This window comes from Odontesthes bonariensis, chromosome 1 (genome assembly GCF_027942865.1).
Source record: "Odontesthes bonariensis isolate fOdoBon6 chromosome 1, fOdoBon6.hap1, whole genome shotgun sequence".
Lineage (NCBI taxonomy): Eukaryota > Metazoa > Chordata > Actinopteri > Atheriniformes > Atherinopsidae > Odontesthes > Odontesthes bonariensis.
Window position 1 is genome coordinate 45,746,627 of NC_134506.1, and position 19,614 is coordinate 45,766,240.

The 19,614-nt window shown below is 43.5% G+C and overlaps 1 protein-coding gene across 3 annotated transcripts; it reads left to right on the forward strand.

Moving 5' to 3' along the window:
- Positions 1 to 339: 339 nt before the first annotated feature.
- On the forward strand, positions 340 to 18,963 carry LOC142382471 (uncharacterized). Of its 3 annotated transcripts, none has more exons than XM_075468369.1 (3): positions 340 to 612; positions 13,335 to 13,688; positions 16,214 to 18,962. In XM_075468369.1, the coding sequence occupies exons 1-3, from the start codon at positions 441 to 443 to the stop codon at positions 17,398 to 17,400; spliced, it is 1,713 nt and encodes a 570-aa protein (XP_075324484.1). In that variant the 5' UTR covers positions 340 to 440; the 3' UTR covers positions 17,401 to 18,962. The 3 variants fall into 3 exon arrangements, with proteins under 3 accessions (XP_075324484.1, XP_075324503.1, XP_075324493.1); XM_075468378.1 differs by lacking the exon at positions 340 to 612 and adding an exon at positions 8,087 to 8,571 and having other exon boundaries at positions 16,214 to 18,963; XM_075468388.1 differs by lacking the exons at positions 13,335 to 13,688; positions 16,214 to 18,962 and adding an exon at positions 7,356 to 7,796 and having other exon boundaries at positions 343 to 612.
- The last annotated feature ends 651 nt before the right edge of the window (positions 18,964 to 19,614 follow it).

The window sequence follows — 19,614 nt, forward strand, 5'->3', positions numbered from 1 at the left end:
CAAATCCTTTTTTTAAGCAAATGAGTGGCTCTAAAAATCTAAAACTCAGCCATGGGTATTTTCTAAACATCCTTTTTCGAAAACAACATTCGAATTACTAGAGAAAAAATTATATCTTGAGATAAGGGCACGAAAGGGCGTATAGCTCCATAGGACTCCATTCATTCTGGTCTCCAAAATTGGGCGCCCCACGTGGAAAGAGGGTGGAACTGCAACCAAAATCGCCTCGTTGGAAACCGGAAATGCACCGTGAGTGGCGTATCTGTCCTATTATAGAATCTGTGGTGGAGGTCTGCAGCCAGGACCTCTGGGCCGGAACTCCATCCTGTGACCCCGGAAACAAACACCGCAGCCGGCCGCCAGTTTTCTCTGTGTGGGACTCAGCTGCTGGACGGTGTGTTAGCGTGTCTGAGCTGAATATCTGAGTGAGAGCAGCAACAATGTCTTCAGTTCAGCATCTGAGAGAGTTTATCAGCCAGCGACTAACTGCTGCCGCCGAAGAAATATTCTCAGAGTTTGAGAAAACCATCGTCCAGTACGAGGAAGAGATCGGCCGTCAGCGCAGACTGCTGGATATCAGCTGGAAACCGCAAATAAACTTCCACAGAGTGGGTAAGTAAGGCTGTGTGGAGGAACAGGGCTGCAGCTCTGAGCTCCGCTCCGGTTCTGTTGGGCTTTAACGGGCCTCATCCTGAATCCGCTGTTTCTGTCAGCCTGAACGGCTTTTACATCCTCCGCTCGAGGCCTGCCATGATAATCACGAGCATTTTTTTTAATCAACATTGAGATCGCGATTATTCACAAATTTCATTGAAAAACGAAGTTTTTATTCCACTTCTCTGTACGGATGCAGTCTCCACGCATAACTCGGCTCATTTTACGGACCTGTGGTCCAGCAGAACCAAGCAGCCGGACATCTGACGGTGTGACACATCCGGCTGCAGCTGCATCTTAAAACTCCAGTTTTATCATTAAATCTGTTCAACTTTATTAGATACCAACATATCTACACAGTAGAAACAATGAAAGAGGCATTAAAACCTGGCTTAAACCTGTCTAAGCCAAGGCAAGGCAAGTCATCTTTATTTATATAGCGCATTTCATACCACAGGCAACTTTATGTGCTTTACATAAAGACAAGGCATTTAAAAGAACAGCATAAAGCAGCAATTTAAAGAAAAAAAAAAAATAGAATAAAAATTAAAAACACAGTTAAAAGCAATCAAAGAAGAGGGGAAAAAGAAAGATATAAACTCAACCATAAGCACACCGAAAGAGAAATGTTTTTAACCTGGATTTAAAAGTGCTTCCAGTTGGGGCTGATTTGTGTCTAAGGCTACGGCTACACGGAAACGAAACAAGGTTTTTTTTTTAAAAACGGGTACGAAAATTCTTGCAACCACACGGGAACGCTGCTGTAAAGACTCAGGTCCAGACGAAAACGGATGAAAACGATGAAACGATGCAGTACACACGCCACGCTTTGAGACAATAGAGAAGTCTCACAGCGTCAACGTTTGACTGACGCAAAAACGTTTTCGCTGTAATAATGGAAACGAAACAACCTCGTTTTCAAACTTTCCCACTCTGGAACCCGTTCTCAAAAACTATCGATTTGGGGTAGTGGGAACGCCGGCTCCGTGTGGCCGCGACAGCGAAATGATAAGAAAAAGTATCGTTTACAGTGAAAAACATTTTCATGTAGCCGCAGCCTAAGATGGATGAAACAATTTCTTTACCATCCCCAAAATGGGAGGCAGTTCTATCCTTCAGTTCTAATTCTAACCATAACCTCTGGCCACAAATATGTTTGAACACCTTCAGAATGACTTGAAATCCTAATTTGCAGCTCATACAAAACAAAATCCTTCACAGAACACATTATACAGGACAAAGGATGTTCAGGATGGGTTAACCAGTGGTGTAGTGGTCCCTGGAGAAGTGGGCATACTCTCAATTTTGCCCCCTTTTTTTAAGAAGTCCAGAAAAATGCACCGTTTTAGATACAGTGACATGTAAAACTATTCTATTTAGTTTACCAAAAAATCTGTCAGTAGTATTTACTCACTATTACAACTTGATCAGGTGCAGTCTGTAGGTGTTACTGGTCACACAAGCAGCCTGCATGAATATAAAATATATTCAACATGAGGCAAACATGGTCAATTTCATGGTCGTTTCAGGTCATTTTTCCGCATTTATTTAAATAGAATACTTCAAATCTGAAGTTGACAATACATCCTTGTTCATATTTCACCAAAAATCATTCCCTTCCAAACATCAAAACCAATCAGATAAACTCAAAAGTTCACTGTCGTAACATTGAAACGAACTATTCACTTTTCAATAGCTGAACACTAGCATACTTTGTTAGATATACAGTATATAAATATCACTATTGAATATCATTTTTTCAATCAATCAATCAAATTTATTTGTAGCACATTTCATGTACAAACAAGTCAAAGTGCTTTACATAAAATAAAAGCATTGCAGCAGGGAGTGGAAGAAGCATTAAAAATACAAAAAAAGAATATAAAGAGAAACAAATAAAATCATTTAAATGAATTTAAAAACAAGCAACAGTCTAGATAAGTTCAAAGATAGCGTGCAGATTTCATGCATAGACACATGAGAACAGAAATGTCTTTAACCTGGATTTAAACATGTCTCCATTTGGTGAAAGTTTAATCTCCACTGGCAGTTTGTTCCACTTGTTTGCAGCATAACAGCTAAATGCTGCTTCTCCATGTTTAGTCTGGACTCTGGACTGGACCAGCTGACCTGAGTCCTTGGATCTAAGAGCTCTGCTGGCTTTATATTCTCTGAACATATCACAGATGTATTTTTGGATGAATGTTATTTTAAATTATTCAACATAATTTGGATTTAAATTCTTCTTTTTGTTTGGCAGTCCACATGTCTGGCCAGTCACTATCGCTGTCTACAGTAAAACAACTAAAATGATGCATATCTCTCACACACTCACACTATTGTCATCACAATACTCACCCCCCTCTTTACATTAACAATCTGGACAAAGTGAGGCTACACTTCTATAAACTGGAGATGCATTTAGCTGCCTTTGAATACTCTGACCTGGTGGTGGTAGACTGGTTCCTTGTGTCTGCCCACACTGACTTGCCTGGTTGGGAGCTGCCAGGGCTGCTGGTTTCATGGCTGGGGCCTGATCTGGGCCTTATCTGGGTCTGACTTGTGCTTCTTTATAAGAAGTCTGCAATATTTCCCGTTCTTTTCATTGTTATCTGTCCCTACACAAAATAAGGCAGCCTGGTTAAACCTCAATATTGTGTTAATCTTAAACCATTTGTCTCCATTCTTGTGCTTTAACTTACTTTAAAATCAACTAGCAGCCTAGCTGCTATAAAGTTAAACCAGATCATGTAGGTTAGTCAGGTGATGTAGCTTGGCTAAAGTTATACTTTTAGACCTTTTATAATAACAAACAAGCTTCATGGACATTGTAACAAATGCCCAAAGATTATATCAGTTTCATCTAACGTTACAGCCTGGTATGAAATCCTTAAGAACTGTGTTGATTATACACTGAAAACCAACAATGATATGTCCCCCCACATTACCCCAACACAGTGGTGCGTTGAGTTACGCGTTTAATTGGTTCCGTGACAGAGCTCATAAGTCAAATAGCTTGTACGTCAAATCAATATCCACCATTGAAATGAATGGAAATGCCATTAATCCGTTCCATCCCCCCAAAAACCTCCCCAATTTTTTTTTTTGTGATGGAATAAATTTATTTTTAAATAAAAAGCATTGTAGAAGAACATAATACGATACGATAAATGAAAAAGTAAATAAATATATTGGTTTTATCAAGTGTATTTATCTGGAGATCAGACGCTTGGACAGGCAGAAGATGCTGGTGGAGGAGGTTTGCAACTTTTAAAAAAAAGTTATTTCATAACAAGTAACATAAATTTCTGCTCGCAAATTAAAGGTAGGGTAGGAGATCCTGGATTTTGAGTCCAGCGAAGCTGCATTTTGAAAATACACCGGTAAAAAGTCCCAACCCTTTTCTTCACTTTCCCCCCGAAGCCACGCCTCTAGAGTACATGAACGAGCACGAAGGTGCACGAGCGCTGTTCTGACAGCAAGCATCGATCGTTGCCGTATTTAGTATTTAGTTTATGCTAACTATACGTTTAATAATGCTAGGTGCTAGCCAAGCTGGCTCTAGTTTAGCTTCCTGCCAAGCTTCTGGACGTGTAATTCGTTCACGGAGCAGGGTACGCGCACAGGGGGAGGTGGAATCATTGTGAACGGTCCGTTCACAATGATTGGATACTGTTTTTCCTAGATTGTACGTTCTAGAGGCCACTAAAACTTTTCATATTTGTGTCAAAACTTTTAATTAATTGGTTGCAATGGGGGTGTGAAGAGTATTTCAAGCAATATGTAAAAAAATGTTCCAGAAAAAGATCCCCTACCCTGCCTTTAAAGTAAAAAAATCGACGGAATAACGGCTCGTAACTAAAACAAGCCACACATATGTCGGGACACTCGTAACTCAAGGTACCACTTCATAGTGCTACATAACTTCACGCTAACGTGACGTTATCCTTTCATAACTTTAGCCCACTCCTACAGTGTAACAATTGGCAACAATCTCTTCTCTAAATGTGCAGTGTCTTTAAAAACAACTCATTTGGAAATCACATTAAAACTTAACTCAAAATTATGTATTCCAGGAAAGTAGGTTCACTCCGACAGTAGCTTCAGCACCACAGTCTCTACACACTGGGCCTGGGCCCTGGTGTCTGAGCGCTGCCTGTGCCTGGGGGGTCTGGGTTTCCCTGGGCACGCCACGGTGCACGTGGGTTGGTGCGGGTCCTGGTGTCGGGCTGGTTGCTCTGGGATCTCTGATATGTCTGCAGGTTTTTCTTTGTTAGGGTGTGGTGGCGTGCGGTGGGGTGTGGCGGTGCTTTTACCCGGTTGAGGGCAGCTTGGGTGGGCCTGTGTGATGGTGGGTCTCAGGCCCGAGCTGCTGTGACTGGAGTGACTGCATGGTTTGTTTGTTTTGTTATTGTCTTTATTTGTAGGGGCCGTCTGGGGTGGGGCGGGTGGGTGCCTTCGGGTACCAAGTGGCTTCCTGAATACAAATTGGGGGGTGGTAGCACTAAGTGATATCTGGATGGCGCGGCTCTTTGGATATTTAGGCTGCCCGGAGGGCTGCACTCCCAGTTCCACAAGGTTGCCTGCCCCTCAATTTTAAATGCTCACTATTAGAAAATATCGAAGAGCCAGAAGGGCGAGGGGATGGGTCTTCACACACACTTGTTGCCTGGTTGCTGCTTGGGGCGGGAGGGGCCAGGAGGAGTTGTCCTGCTGGTTCGGGGTCTGTGGTAGCTGGGGGGCTGCTGGCCCCCGAATGTGCCCGCTGCGCCACACCCCAGCGGAGTTGGGGGATGGATGCATGTGCTGTGCGAGTGTGTGTGGATGTGTGTTTGTTTATTTTTGTATTTATTATTATTATTATTATTATTATTATTATTATTAATAATAATAATAATTCGCAGAGGCCCTAAATTTATAAGACATGTCTGCTGTAGACAGTTATATCATTTTCATCAAGGTCCTGTTTAAAATACAACTTATGGATTTTCAAAATGCATTTTGGGTTCGTTAAGTTCTTTTCAATTCATTTTCCCATTGCATTGTGGGTATTTTCAAACTTCCACCCACTATCTGTTTAAAGTAGAAAAGCAGATCAGATTAATAACATTAAGCTGTTATAACAGGGCATCCATCTTAGCTCTGCCCTCATAAGCAGTCTTAGAACAGAGCAGGCTAACAAGGCGTTGCTACGGAGACGGAACCAGCTGCGGCTCGTCTGTGTTAGACAGAGACCAAACTGACATGTGCACACACTATGGCTTCATAAACTAGACTATAATTTTGACTGCACTCGACTGTCTGGAACAAACGGTCGCTGTCCGAATAGTAAAAGTCGTATCCGAATAATTCTTGAGCCGTCAGCGCCCCAAGAGACGGCAGAAGCCAGCGGTGTAGTTTTCATTCAGCTACTATGTGTGGCTCGTTTTTTATGGCAGTTTTAAAATAATTTTTCACCTGAATTCAATGACTTTAGGCCTTTATAATGGAAATGGAGAGGCGACCTCTGGGCTCAGAGGCAATTTGTAAGGAATATGTGTGGCAGAGGTCAATGAGTGTGACTTTGGGTGAAAGAGGACAAAAATGCCTACGTTTTGAAGTAAAATTTGTCCAGATCGCGCAAATATTTTGGACATGAGAGACATTTGTTCGCGGAATTGGTGCAGTATCGAATTTAGAGTGAGAAACCGAGTGGGAGAGACACCATGCCGAGATGTAGTCTTCCTAAAACGTAAACTACCGTTGTGTCAAAGCTGTATAATGTATCAACAAACCCTTTGGTTCAGTTAAAGCCGAGAGTCCCCTGTCACATATAAACTTTGAATGAGGTCTGTGTTATGCTTTATGGCCTAGTTATAAGGCCTCTAAAATAGATCATTTTGGTGCTCCTTGAGCGCCAAAAAGCCCTTGTTAAGTGCTTTTCAATGCATTTTCGCATCCACAATTTTCCCACTTTTTCCCATTTTGCCGGAATTCCTTTCGACTAATGAGAGCCAAACGTAATAGCACACCGATCGAAGTGGTTTTGCACGCAGCGGTGTGCTTTTTATGCCGGTCGGACCATCAGTGCTAGATTAGTAGCGCACCGAAATTCATGATGGAAACGGAAGAATAAGAGTCTGGCAACATTAGACTGTGTGTCTAATGCCTTCGGCATTGGCACCCATGATAATCTGAGCATGAACCAATGCTGCAAACCTCAATGAGCTGAAGCAGCGTTGGAAAGAAGAGTAGGCCAAGATTCCTCCACAACCATGTGAGAGACTGATAACGTCACACAGGAAACCATTACTTCAACTTACTGCTGCTGAAGCTGCTGCTACAAGCTGCTGGATTAGGGGTTCACTTAGTTTTTGCTCCATAAATAAAGACAGTGTGATATGTCACGATTTTTAACACCTGCTGAGGAGCAGATGATTGTTTTAGCACTTTAGAATTAAAAGATTATGTTTTTCTGATGTATCTGAAGCAAGCTAACAAACCTACGTTTCTGGTCACCAGCCAGTTGATTGTTGCATCTCTGCTGTTAAGAGTGTTAAAACTTAAGACTTTCTCGTATGTGTGCACCTAAATAATTAGTCTCATTCACATTAAGTTTCACCCTCATATCTGTGGAACTCTTTTTATTACTTATAACTACAGTCTTTGTTATTTAGTGATGGTGTAAATAACCATTTCCTTGTGACCTTTTGTCTTGCCAGAGCTCCCACAGTATTATCTCTGTGAGGAAGAGATTCCTGTTAACCTTGAGAAGGACTCCAGTCTGGACCAGGAGGAACCAGAACCTCCACAGATTAAAGAGGAACAGGTGGAAGTCTGCACCAGTCATGAGGAACAGCAGCTCTTACTGAAGCAGGAGACTGATAACCTTACGGTGACCCTAACTTTTGAGGAAAGTGACCTTAGTGAAGCAGAACCAACAAATGTCCAGCTCCAAGATCAGAGCCAAGATCAGGAAGGAAGTGGGCGTGAATCAACTGGAAATGCAGAGCTGAGGCCAAAGAAGAGGCGTCACAGTAACGATGGAGACAACTCTTCCATGTCAGAAAGTCACCGTAACACCGCGAAAGGTAAAGCATCTTTAAAACTTTAATAATGAATCAGCAAGACGTTATTCATCACCACAGGGGGTTTTACATGTTACAGCAGCATCACAGAAAACAGACAGGAATTTCATAACATGTGATTTAATAAACAGTGGGGGAGTATGTGCATAGTAATCAACCTTATTAATAATCCGTATGGCTCGTTTTTGTAGGAGAAGTATACAGTTGTTTTCTGTCTCATATATATCTCATTTGCATATTTTACGGTTCACCACATTTCTGTCGAACACTCTCGACATTTCAAACTAAAATGTTTCTTGTCAGATCTTAGATTCATCTGTCATCGAGTTATTAACCTTTGGTTTTGTCCCTTTTCCCCCAGACCTCTCACAACAATATGTCTGTAAAGAGGAGGAGATTCTTACTGACCAGCAGTTCTTTAACCACGAGAGCAACTCCAGTCTGGACCAGCAGGAACCAGAACCGCCACAGTTTAAAGAAGAGCTGGAGGAACGCTGCACCTCTCAAGAGGAAGAGTGGCTTGAACTGAAGCAGGAGACTGATATCTTATTGGTGACTCCTACTTATGAGGAAAGTGAACTAACCAGTGACCAGCTCCTCTCTCAGAACTCCTCTGTAGCTGAGAGACAAGAAATGGAAAAAAACTTGAGAGACGAAGAGTCTGACTCAACTCAAAATTCAAAGCTGAAGCCAAATAAGAGACGTGAGAGAAACATAAATCACAGTAACGATGTGATCAATGAGAGTCAGTTTAATGCCGACACAGGTGACCAGGCAGTAAAATGTGAAGTTTGTGGAAAAGCCTTTATGAGTTACTCTGAGTTGAGGGCACATTGTGGAATACACACAGGTGAGAAACCATATTCTTGTGAAATATGTAAGAAAGCTTTCAGGTATAATAGTGGTTTGTTGGTCCACATGAGGACTCACACAGGTGAGAAGCCGTACTCATGTGAAACATGTGGGAAAGGTTTCATACAGAGTCGTAATCTGCAGCAGCACATGAGAATTCACACAGGTGAGAAACCGTTTATATGTTCTACATGTGGGAAAGCTTTCAGGTATAATAATGGTTTGTTGGTCCACATGAGGACTCACACAGGTGAGAAGCTGTACTCATGTGAAACATGTGGGAAATGCTTCAGTCGGAGTTATGGTCTGTTGGTCCACATGAGGACTCATACAGGTGAGAAGTCGTTTTCATGTTCTACATGTGGGAAAGCCTTCAGCTCCAACAGTAACTTAACCGCTCACATAAAAGTTCACACAGGTGAGAAGCCTTATTCATGCAAAATATGTGGCAAATGTTTCAGTTGGAGTGATAGTCTGTTGTGTCACATGAGAACTCACACAGGTGAGAAGCCTCACGTTTGTAAAACATGTGGCAAATGTTTCAGTGAGAGGGGTAATATGCTGCAGCACATGAGAACTCACACAGGTGAGAAGTTAAAAACAAAAACGTTAAAACGGTGCAGTCCTGAAACATCACATGTTGGGATGGGGCAACAAAAGAGGTCAGACAAACTGTGTCTCACAAAACAAAAATAGGTCATGTTTTGGGGAATCCTCCTGATCATACAAACTGTGCAAACACTGGGTCAAAGTGCATGATGAACACAGTTTGCCAAACAGTGGGTGCCACCAATGGGCTGGCTTGGATAAACTCTGAAAACCCATTAATCCAAATGACAAAAGATCTCTGCTGTAGAGTTTATTTGAGTGTGCTCTAAAACCTGGTGGAGTCAGCTCCAAATTCAAATGAATGCCGTTCTCCTTTTGGTTATTAACTGTTAAATGATGTTGTCTTCATTGTCTGCTGCTGGTTCATCTTCTGCTGTTCAAAGCCGCTCTGCAGTTAAAATTCACATTAAATAGCATTTGTCCCACAGCGACTTGTCTTACGTTTTATGATTACATAGCTCACCCATCCATCCATCCATCCATCCATCTACCGCTTTTCTGGGGGTCAGGTCGCGGGGGCATTAGCTTGAGCAGACAAACCCAGCTGTGCAGCCCCTGTTTCATTGTCAGGATTTGATATATGTTTTTTTCTGTTCTGAATAAAATTGTTTATGATTTGAAACTGACTTTATTTAGTTTTTATTTAGATTCCTCACCGTGTCCTAACTTGTAACAATTGGTTTGAAATTATCAATCATTGTTGTTAAAATTAGAGCTGTTCTGCCTTCACACAATACCATCAGGAAGCAAACCTGTTGCAGTGATGGGATGGCTGGGAATGTTGTTGAGTGCCTTGCAGTTTGGCTTATAGCCTCTTTGTGAATTTTCTGTCTACTGAATTGTATAGTGTTGGTCACAAAGTTGTGAAATGGGTCTCTTAGAAAAAAGAGATAGAAGTGCTTCTGTGCATTGGATGTAATATATCTGTGCAGTTAGTTTTTCTTTAAAAGTCCTCTTCAATTATCTGGAGGGTTTCAAAGACCAACCAGTCACTCATGATTGATGGGATGGATCATTTGGATGTGCAGCTACATTCTACAAGACGGTTCTGACACTACTGATGTCTTGCTTTGTGTTTTTACATGTAAAGTCATTTATGGATTTTGAACTCTTGCATTCAGGTTTTGATCCCTGCCAACAGGACTCATTGTTTCATCTTGTGTTTGTATTTGCTTGTATTTTGTGATTACATCAACTTTTTAATGTTTGAGAGTTGACAGATTGATAAAGAAACAACATGGTTTTGTAAAATGTTTTCTACTAATAAACTAATTTCTGAGAACATTTAATTTTTGTTTTTAAATAATTTCATCTTCCTCGGTGTGTTGAAGCATATGAAAGGAGAAAGCTTAGGTATGTGGAGTTGGGGGCAGAAGCAGAGCAGCAAGGATGGAAAGTTAGAATCTGTCCAGTGGAAGTAGGATGTAGAGGATTTGTTGCAAAGTCTGTTGTCTCATTGCTGAGGGAGCTGGGTGTAAGTGGACAGAGTGTGAGGAAAATAGTGAAGGAAGTGTCAGATGAGGCAGTAAAGTCCAGTCAGTGGATTTGGATTACAAGAAGCAATAGTAGCTGGGGGCCCATTAGTTGGAGCACTTAGGGTAAACAGAGTCTTGGAAGAAGCAAAGAAGAAATTCAGGAGATTTAAATGGAGGGTGTGGCCCATGTGAGCCTTTTGAAACCAGGCTGCCATTTTAGGTGAGTTGGCCTGTATGGCCTTGTTTCTGCTGGAATTTTTAGTGATTGTAGGACTGTTTAGGTGAGTTTGTCTGCTGAATCTTCTAGTGTTTCTTGTCATGCCTCCACCTCTGGCACCCTCTATACTTTCATTACCCCCTACCTGAACCAGGGTTTGAATCCCCACCCCGCCGTGACTGATTTGCAGTTGGTGAGAGGCTGGAGTAGCTGGTGGTTGTGAGAAAAAAACAAAGAAAAAAGATGTTGTTGTGGTGTGAGGAGCAGTGTTGGTTGGCATTATGGGAGTTACTCTGGTACGCCGGTGATCATTGTCTAGCCTCCTTGAGGTGTTGTGGGCCCAACTAGACGAAACACTGATGAAAAGAGGTTCCCACCTTTTGGTCAGCACTGCTCACTTATCTATATAGGGAGTATAGGCAACTAGAAAATTTCTGAAGAAATTTTGATGGGTGCCAATCTACTGCCCAACCTATCAACAAACCCTTTAGTTCAGTTGAAGTTGAGTCTCCTGTCACATATAAACTTTGAATGAGGTCTCTGTGATGTCGTATGGCTGAGGTATGAGGTCTCCAAAACAGGAGAGTTTTTTTGGGCTCATTAAGAGCTTTTTCAATGGATTTTCCCATTGAGGCCCAAAATTCCTAATACATGTCTGATGAAGACAGTTATGTCATTTTTATCAAGGTCCTGTTTAAAATACAGCTTTTATGGCATTTTCAAAATGCATTTTGGGGCTCGTTAAGTGCTTTTCAATTCATTTTCCCATTGCAATGTGGGTATTTTCAAACTTCCACCCACTATCTGTTTAAAGTAGAAAAGCAGATCAGATTAATAACATTAAGCTGTTATAACAGGGCATCCATCTTGGCTCTGCCCTCATAAGCAGTCTTAGAACAGAGCAGGCTAACAAGGCGTTGCTACGGAGACGGAACCAGCTGCAGCTCGTCTGTGTTAGACAGAGAGCAAACTGACACGTGCACACACTATGGCTTCTTACAATTAAACTATAATTTTGCCTGCACTCAACTGTCTAAAACAAACGATCGCTGTCCGAAAAGTAAAAGTCGTATCCGAATAATTCTTGAACCTTCAGCGCCCCAAGAGACGATAGAAGCCAGCGGTGTAATTTTCATTTGGCTACTATGTGTACGAGCCACACATAGTAGCCAAATGAAAATTACACCGGCAGTTTTAGAATAATTTTTAACATTGATTTTATGACTTTAGGCTTTTGTAATGGAAATGGTGAGGCGACCTCTGGGCTCAGAGGCAATTTGTAAGAAATTTGTGTGGCAGAGGTCAATGACTGTGACTTTGGGTGAAACAGGACAGAAATGCCTACGTTTTGAATTAAAATTTGTCGAGATCAAGCAGATATTTTGGACATGAGAGACATTTGTTCGAGGAATTGTTGCAATATCGAATTTAGAGTGAGAAACAGAGTGGGAGAGACACCTCAGCTGAGATGTAGTCTTCTTAAAATGCAAACTACCGTTGTGTCAAAGCTGTATAATGTATCAACAAACCCTTTGGTTCAGTTAAAGCCGAGAGTCTCCTGTCACATATAAACTTTGACTGAGGTCTGTGTTATGCTTTATGGCCTAGTTATAAGGCCTCTAAAATAGATCATGTTGGTGCTCCTTGAGCGCCAAAAAGCCCTTGTTAAGTGCTTTTCAATGCATTTTCGCATCCACAATTTTCCCACTTTTTCCAATTTTGCCGGAATTCCTTTCGACGAATGAGAGCCAAACTTTAATAGCACACCGATCGAGGTTGTTGCGCACGCAGCGGTGTGCTTTTTAATGAAGGTTTGACCATCGGTGCTAGACTAGTAGCGCGCCGAAATTCATGATGGAAACGGAAGAATAAGAGTCTGGCAACATTAGACTGTGTGTCTAATGCCTTCGGCATTGGCACCTATGATAATCTGAGCATGAACCAATGCTGCAAACCTCAATGAGCTGAAGCAGAGTTGGAAAGAAGAGTGGGCCAAGATTCCTCCACAACCATGTGAGAGACTGATAACGTCACACAGGAAACCATTACTTCAACTTACTGCTGCTGAAGCTGCTGCTACAAGCTGCTGGATCAGGGGTTCACTTAGTTTTTGCTCCATAAATAAAGACACAGTGTGATATGTCACGAGTTTTAACACCTTCTGAGGAGCAGATGATTGTTTTAGCACCTTAGAATGAAAAGATTATGTAAATCTGATGTAACTGAAACAAGCTAACAAACCTACGTTTCTGCTCACCAGCCAGTTGATTGTTGCATCTCTGCTGTTAAGAGTGTTAAAACTTGAAACTTTCTCGTATCTGTGCACCTAAATAATTAGTCTCATTCACATTAAGTTTCACCCTCATATCTGTGGAACCCTTTTTATTACTTATAACTACAGTCTTTGTTATTTAGTGATGGTGTAAATAACCATTTCCTTGTGACCTTTTGTCTTTCCAGAGCTCCCACGGCATTATCTCTGTGAGGAAGAGATTCCTGTTAACCTTGAGAAGGACTCCAGTCTGGACCAGGAGGAACCAGAACCTCCACAGATTAAAGAGGAACAGGTGGAAGTCTGCACCAGTCATGAGGAACAGCAGGAGACTGATAACCCTACGGTGACCCTAACTTATGAGGAAAGTGACCGTAGTGAAGCAGAACCAACAAATGTCCAGCTCCAAGATCAGAGCCAAGATCAGGAAGGAAGTGGGCGTGAATCAACTGGAAATGCAGAGCTGAGGCCAAAGAAGAGGCGTCACAGTAACGATGGAGACAACTCTTCCATGTCAGAAAGTCACCGTAACACCGCGAAAGGTAAAGCATCTTTAAAACTTTAATAATGAATCAGCAAGACGTTATTCATCACCACAGGGGGTTTTACATGTTACAGCCGCATCAAAGAAAACAGACAGGAATTTCATAACATGTGATTTCATAAACAGTGGGGGAGTATGTACATAGTAATCAACCTTATTAATAATCCGTATGGCTGTTTTTTGTAGGAAAACTATACAGTTGTTTTATGTCTCGTATATATCTCATTTGCATATTTTACGGTTCATCACATTTCTGTCGAACACTGTCGACACTTCAAACTAAAATGTTTCTCGTCAGATCTTACGGTGCGTTCACACCAGACGCGGTCGGGCGACGCGATTACATACAAAGTCAATGCAAAGACGCGATTAGACGTGGATTCGAGCCGGCGGCGCGATGAGGCGCGGTGGGGCGGCGCGGTGAGGCGCGGTGGGGCGGCGCGGTGAGGCGCGGTGAGGCGCGGTGAGGCGGTGCGGTGATGCGGTGGCCGCCGCGCGATTGAAAATATGCGATTCGCGCGAGTTCAAAAAATCCAACTTTGGCGAAATATTCGCGCCAGACAGCCTATCAGCGTTGAGATTCTGGACGACAGTGACGTGGAGACAGATGGACAGGGCTGTCTGTGACATGCAGATGGGACTGCAGATGGAAATTAGCTTCTAAGCTACAATCTGGTGCAGGTCATCTCTTTACTTTGTAATTAATGTACTTTGCACATGGTCCCTGACAAAATAAAATAAAAAATTAAATCACCGCCTTCTCCAGGAGTTCCGTCTGGATGACGGCCGCCTCCAGCGGCACCCCAGGCCCACCAGGACCCAGGCCGACGACCCGCTCGGGAGGACCGGCGCCGCGATCTCTCGGCAGGACACCAACCACAGGCGCCCCGCAGCTGAAACGGAGCCGCGGCCCAGCTACGGAGCCCCTGCAGCCGGCGTCCCGCCGAGAGATCACGGTACCGATCCTCCCGAGCAGGCCACCAAACTGGGTCCCGGCGAGCACGAAACACCGCTGGAAGCGGCCGCCACGGGAGGATCGGTGCCGTGATCTCTCGGCGGGACGCCGGCTGCAGGCGCTCCGCAGCTGGGCCGCGGCTCCGTTTCAGCTGCGGGGCGCCTGTGGTTGGTGTCCTGCCGAGAGATCGCGGCGCCGGTCCTCCCGAGCGGGTCGTCGGGCTGGGTCCTGGTGGGCCTGGGGTGCCGCTGGAGGCGGCCGTCATCCAGACGGAACTCATGGAGGACCGGCGCCGCGATCTCTCGGCCCAGCTGCGGAGCGCCTGCAGCCGGCGTCCCGCCGAGAGATCACGGCACCGATCCTCCCGTGGCGGCCGCTTCCAGCGGTGTTTCGGGCTCGCCGGGACCCAGTTTGGTGGCCTGCTCAGGAGGATCGGTGCCGTGATCTCTCGGCGGGATGCCGGCTGCAGGCGCCGGTCCTCCCAAGCGGGTCGTCGGGCTGGGTCCTGGTGGGCCTGGGGTGCCGCTGGAGGCGGCCGTCATCCAGACGCAACTCCTGGAGAAGGCGATGAAATTATCCGAGCTGAATGCACCACCGGATGATGTCACTGATCCAGAGACGACGGCGTGTGCGTTTCAGACGAATCTCGGACTGCCACAGCAGGTACAAGGACGCGATCAGCCATGGATAGCCCCTTGAGCTATTCACTCGTTTTTTACTCGCGCGAAAGAGGCGTTTGAGGCGATGGAATTTAATTTACACCTGCGGCAACGATCGCGCGATGAAGGCGGTGCGAATATTCGCATCGCGTCTGGTGTGAACGCACCGTTAGGCTACGTGCCCACGACAACGGTAACGACAGATAAACGCAGAACATTTCGACAGATGTGCCTATCTTGCACACGGCGACGGCGTTTTTAGGAGTTCAAAACGGAGAAAACACAAACGCCCCCCAGAGTGGAGATCTTGAAAACTTTCCAACCTCTCGTCGCCGTAGGAACAGTTCAATCGCAGAAGTGCGTTTTTTGCACACGTTAAGTGGGTAGTTCTCCATGAACGACTCCCATATCTCACTATATTTATTTTGGACACTCTCCCAATCCACATTATCCACTGTCTTCCTGGCTTTTTAGTTCAGTGTCGTGCTCAGGAGCAACTGGACCTCAACATCTGTCCAAACAAAGTTTGAAGACGTATTGCCGCCGCGCTTCGCCATTTTCTTCCAACTGACGCGGAGGAAGTAGCCACAAAACAGGAATTTCTCATATTTATTAATATATAACAATATAACTCATATAACAATACCAAAGGTATTGTTGCTACTGCCACCTACGTCCGGGGCGTGCATACTACATCGGCAAACTGCGAGTTTTATGAGTTTTATACGTTTTCCCTGTTCCCATGGATAGACAGATATCCACCCCCAAGCGCTCGTGAGAACGCAGATAAATTGTGGAGGAAAAAAACGGACATGTGCGTTTATGCTTCAGAGCGTTGTCGTGGGCACGTAGCCTTAGATTCATGTGTCATTGTGTTATTAACCTTTGGTTTTGTCCCTTTTCCCCCAGACCTCTCACAGCAATATGTCTGTGAGGAGAAGGAGATTCTTACTGACCAGCAGTTCTTTAACCACGAGAGCAACTCCAGTTTGGACCAGCAGGAACCAGAACCGCCACAGTTTAAAGAAGAGCTGGAGGAACGCTGCACCTCTCAAGAGGAAGAGTGGCTTGAACTGAAACAGGAGACTGATATCTTATTGGTGACTCCTACTCATGAGGAAAGTGAACTAACCAGTGACCAGCTCCTCTCTCAGAACTCCTCTGTAGCTGAGAGACAAGAAATGGAAAAAAACTTGAGAGACGAAGAGTCTGAATCAACTCAAAATTCAAAGCTGAAGCCACATAAGAGACATGGGAGAAGCATAAATCACAGTAACGATGAGATCAATGAGAGTCAGTTTAATGCCGACATAGGTGACCAGGCAGTAAAATGTGAAGTTTGTGGAAAAGCCTTTATGAGTTATTCTGAGTTGAGGGCACATTATAGAATGCACACAGGTGAGAAACCATATTCTTGTGAAATATGTAAGAAAGCTTTCAGGTATTATAGTCCTTTGTTGGTCCACATGAGGACTCACACAGGTGAGAAGCCGTACTCATGTGAAACATGTGGGAAAGGTTTCATACAGAGTGGTAATCTGCAGCAGCACATGAGAATTCACACAGGTGAGAAGTCGTTTTCATGTTCTACATGTGGCAAATGTTTCATCTCCAGCAGTCACTTAACCACTCACTTAAAAGTTCACACAGGTGAGAAGCCTTATTCATGCAAAACATGTGGCAAATGCTTCAGTCGGAGTTATGGTCTGTTAGGTCACATGAGGACTCATACAGGTGAGAAGCCGTTTACATGTTCTACATGCGGGAAAGCCTTCAGATCCAACAGTAACTTAACCGCTCACATAAAAGTTCACACAGGTGAGAAGCCTTATTCATGCAAAATATGTGGCAAATGTTTCAGTTGGAGTGATAGTCTGTTGTGTCACATGAGAACTCACACAGGTGAGAAGCCTCACGTTTGTAAAACGTGTGGCAAATGTTTCAGTGAGAGGGGTAATATGCTGCAGCACATGAGAACTCACACAGGTGAGAAGTTAAAAACAAAAACGTTAAAACGGTGCAGTCCTGAAACATCACATGTTGGGATGGGGCAACAAAAGAGATCAGATAAACTGTATATCACAAAACAAAAATAGGTCATGTTTTGGGGAATCCTGATCATACAAACTGTGCAAACACTGGGTCAAAGTGCATGATGAACACAGGTTGCCAAACAGTGGGTGCCACCAATGGGCTGGCTTGGATAAACTCTGAAAACCCATTAATCCAAATGACAAAAGATCTCTGCTGTAGAGTTTAGTTGAGTCTTCTCTAAAACCTGGTGGAGTCAGCTCCAAATTCAAATGAATGCCGGTCTCCTTTTTTGTTATTGATTGTTAAAGTAATTCTATGTAACAATTCTACCTTAAAATAACAGCTTGAAAAAAATTGTGCGGCTAGAATATGTTTTAATATTACGATTGGCCTGTCTCCTATGCCCTTCGGGGGTCTGAGTTGGAAAAACTGCGCTATGTATCTTTGCTGGACCGGCCCGGGAGCGGCCCGGGAGCTGAGCGGAAGTACTTCGACTTGCTTTCTGGCACACCTACCACAAAAACAAATAGACCCCTCTCACGCTCCCAGGTACATTTGTTTAGTCTTACCTTCTCGGTTACATAGCTTGCACCTTCTGACTCCTCGCAGGTTCGTCAACAAACGTGAAACGTGAAAGGGTGTTGTATTTACGACAGTGTAACCGTACATTACCTCCAAGCCTGTAGGGGGAGCTCCATAATGGGCTTTTTGAGAAGTTACATTGTATTGCTTTAAATGATGTTGTCCTTGTTGTCTGCTGCTGGCTCATCTTCTGCTGTTCAAAGCCGCTCTGCAGTTAAAATTCACATGAACTATCATTTGTCCCACAGCGACTTGTCTTTTGTTTTATGATTACATAGCTCACCCATCCATCCATCCAGCTACCGCTTCTCCGGGGGTCAGGTCGCGGGGGCAGCAGCTTGAGCAGACAAACCCAGCTGTGCAGCCCCTGTTTCATTGTCAGGATTGGATAAATATGTTTTTTTTTTCTATTCTGAAAAAAAATTGTTTATGATTTGAAACTGACTTTATTTAGTTTTTATTTAGATTCCTCACCGTGTCCTAACTTGTAACAATTGGTTTGAAAGTGTCAATCATTTTAGTTAAGATTAGAGCTGTTCTGTCTTCTCACAATACCATCAGGAAGCAAACCTGTTGCAATGATGTGATGGCTGGGAATGTTGTTGAGTGCCTTGAAGTTTGGCTTATAGCCTCTTTGTGAATTTTCTGTCTACTGAATTGCATCATGTTGGTCACAAAGTTGTGAAATGGGTCTCTTAGAAAAAAGAGATAGAAGTGCTTCTCTGCATCAGATGTAATATATCTGTGTAGTTAGTTTTTCTTTAAAAGTCCTCTTCAATTATCTGGAGGGTTTCAAAGACCAACCAGTCATTCATGATAGGATGGATCATTTGGATGTACAGCCACAGGCTATCAGACGGTTCTGACACTACTGATGTCTCGCTTTGTGTTTTTATATGTAAAGTTATTAATGGATTGTAAACTCTTGCATTCAGTTTTTGATCCCTGCCAACAGGACTAATTGTTTCATCTTTTGTTTGTATTTGCTTGTATTTTGTGATTACATCAACTTTTTAATGTTTGAGAGTTGACAGATTGATAAAGAAACAACATGGTTTTGTAAAATGTTTTCTACTAATAAACTCATTTCTGAGAACATTTCTTTTTTGTTTTTAAATAATTTCATCTTCCTCGGTGTGTTGAAGCATATGAAAGGAGAAAGCTTAGGTATGTAGAGTTGGGGGCAGAAGCAGAGCAGCGAGGATGGAAAGTTAGAATCTGTCCAGTGGAAGTAGGATGTAGAGGATTTGTTGCAAAGTCTGTTGTCTCATTGTTGAGGGAGCTGGGTGTAAGTGGACAGAGTGTGAGGAAAATAATGAAGGAAGTGTCAGATGAGGCAGTAAAGTCTAGTCAGTGGATTTGGATTACAAGAAGCAATAGTAGCTGGGGGCCCAGCAGGGGGAGCACTTAGGGTCAACAGACTATTGGAAGAAGCAAAGAAGAAATTCAGGATATTTAAATGGAGGGTGTGGCCCATGTGAGCCTTTTGAAATCAGGCGGCCATTTTAGGTGAGTTGGCCTGTATGGCCTTGTTTCTGCTGCCAATTTTAGTGATGGTAGGACTGTTTAGGTGAGTTTGTCTGCTGAATCTGCTAGTGTTTCTTGTCATGCCTCCATCTCTGGTATCCTCTATACTTTCATTACCTCCTAACCGAACCAGGGTTTGAATCCCCACCCCGCTGTGACTGGTTTGC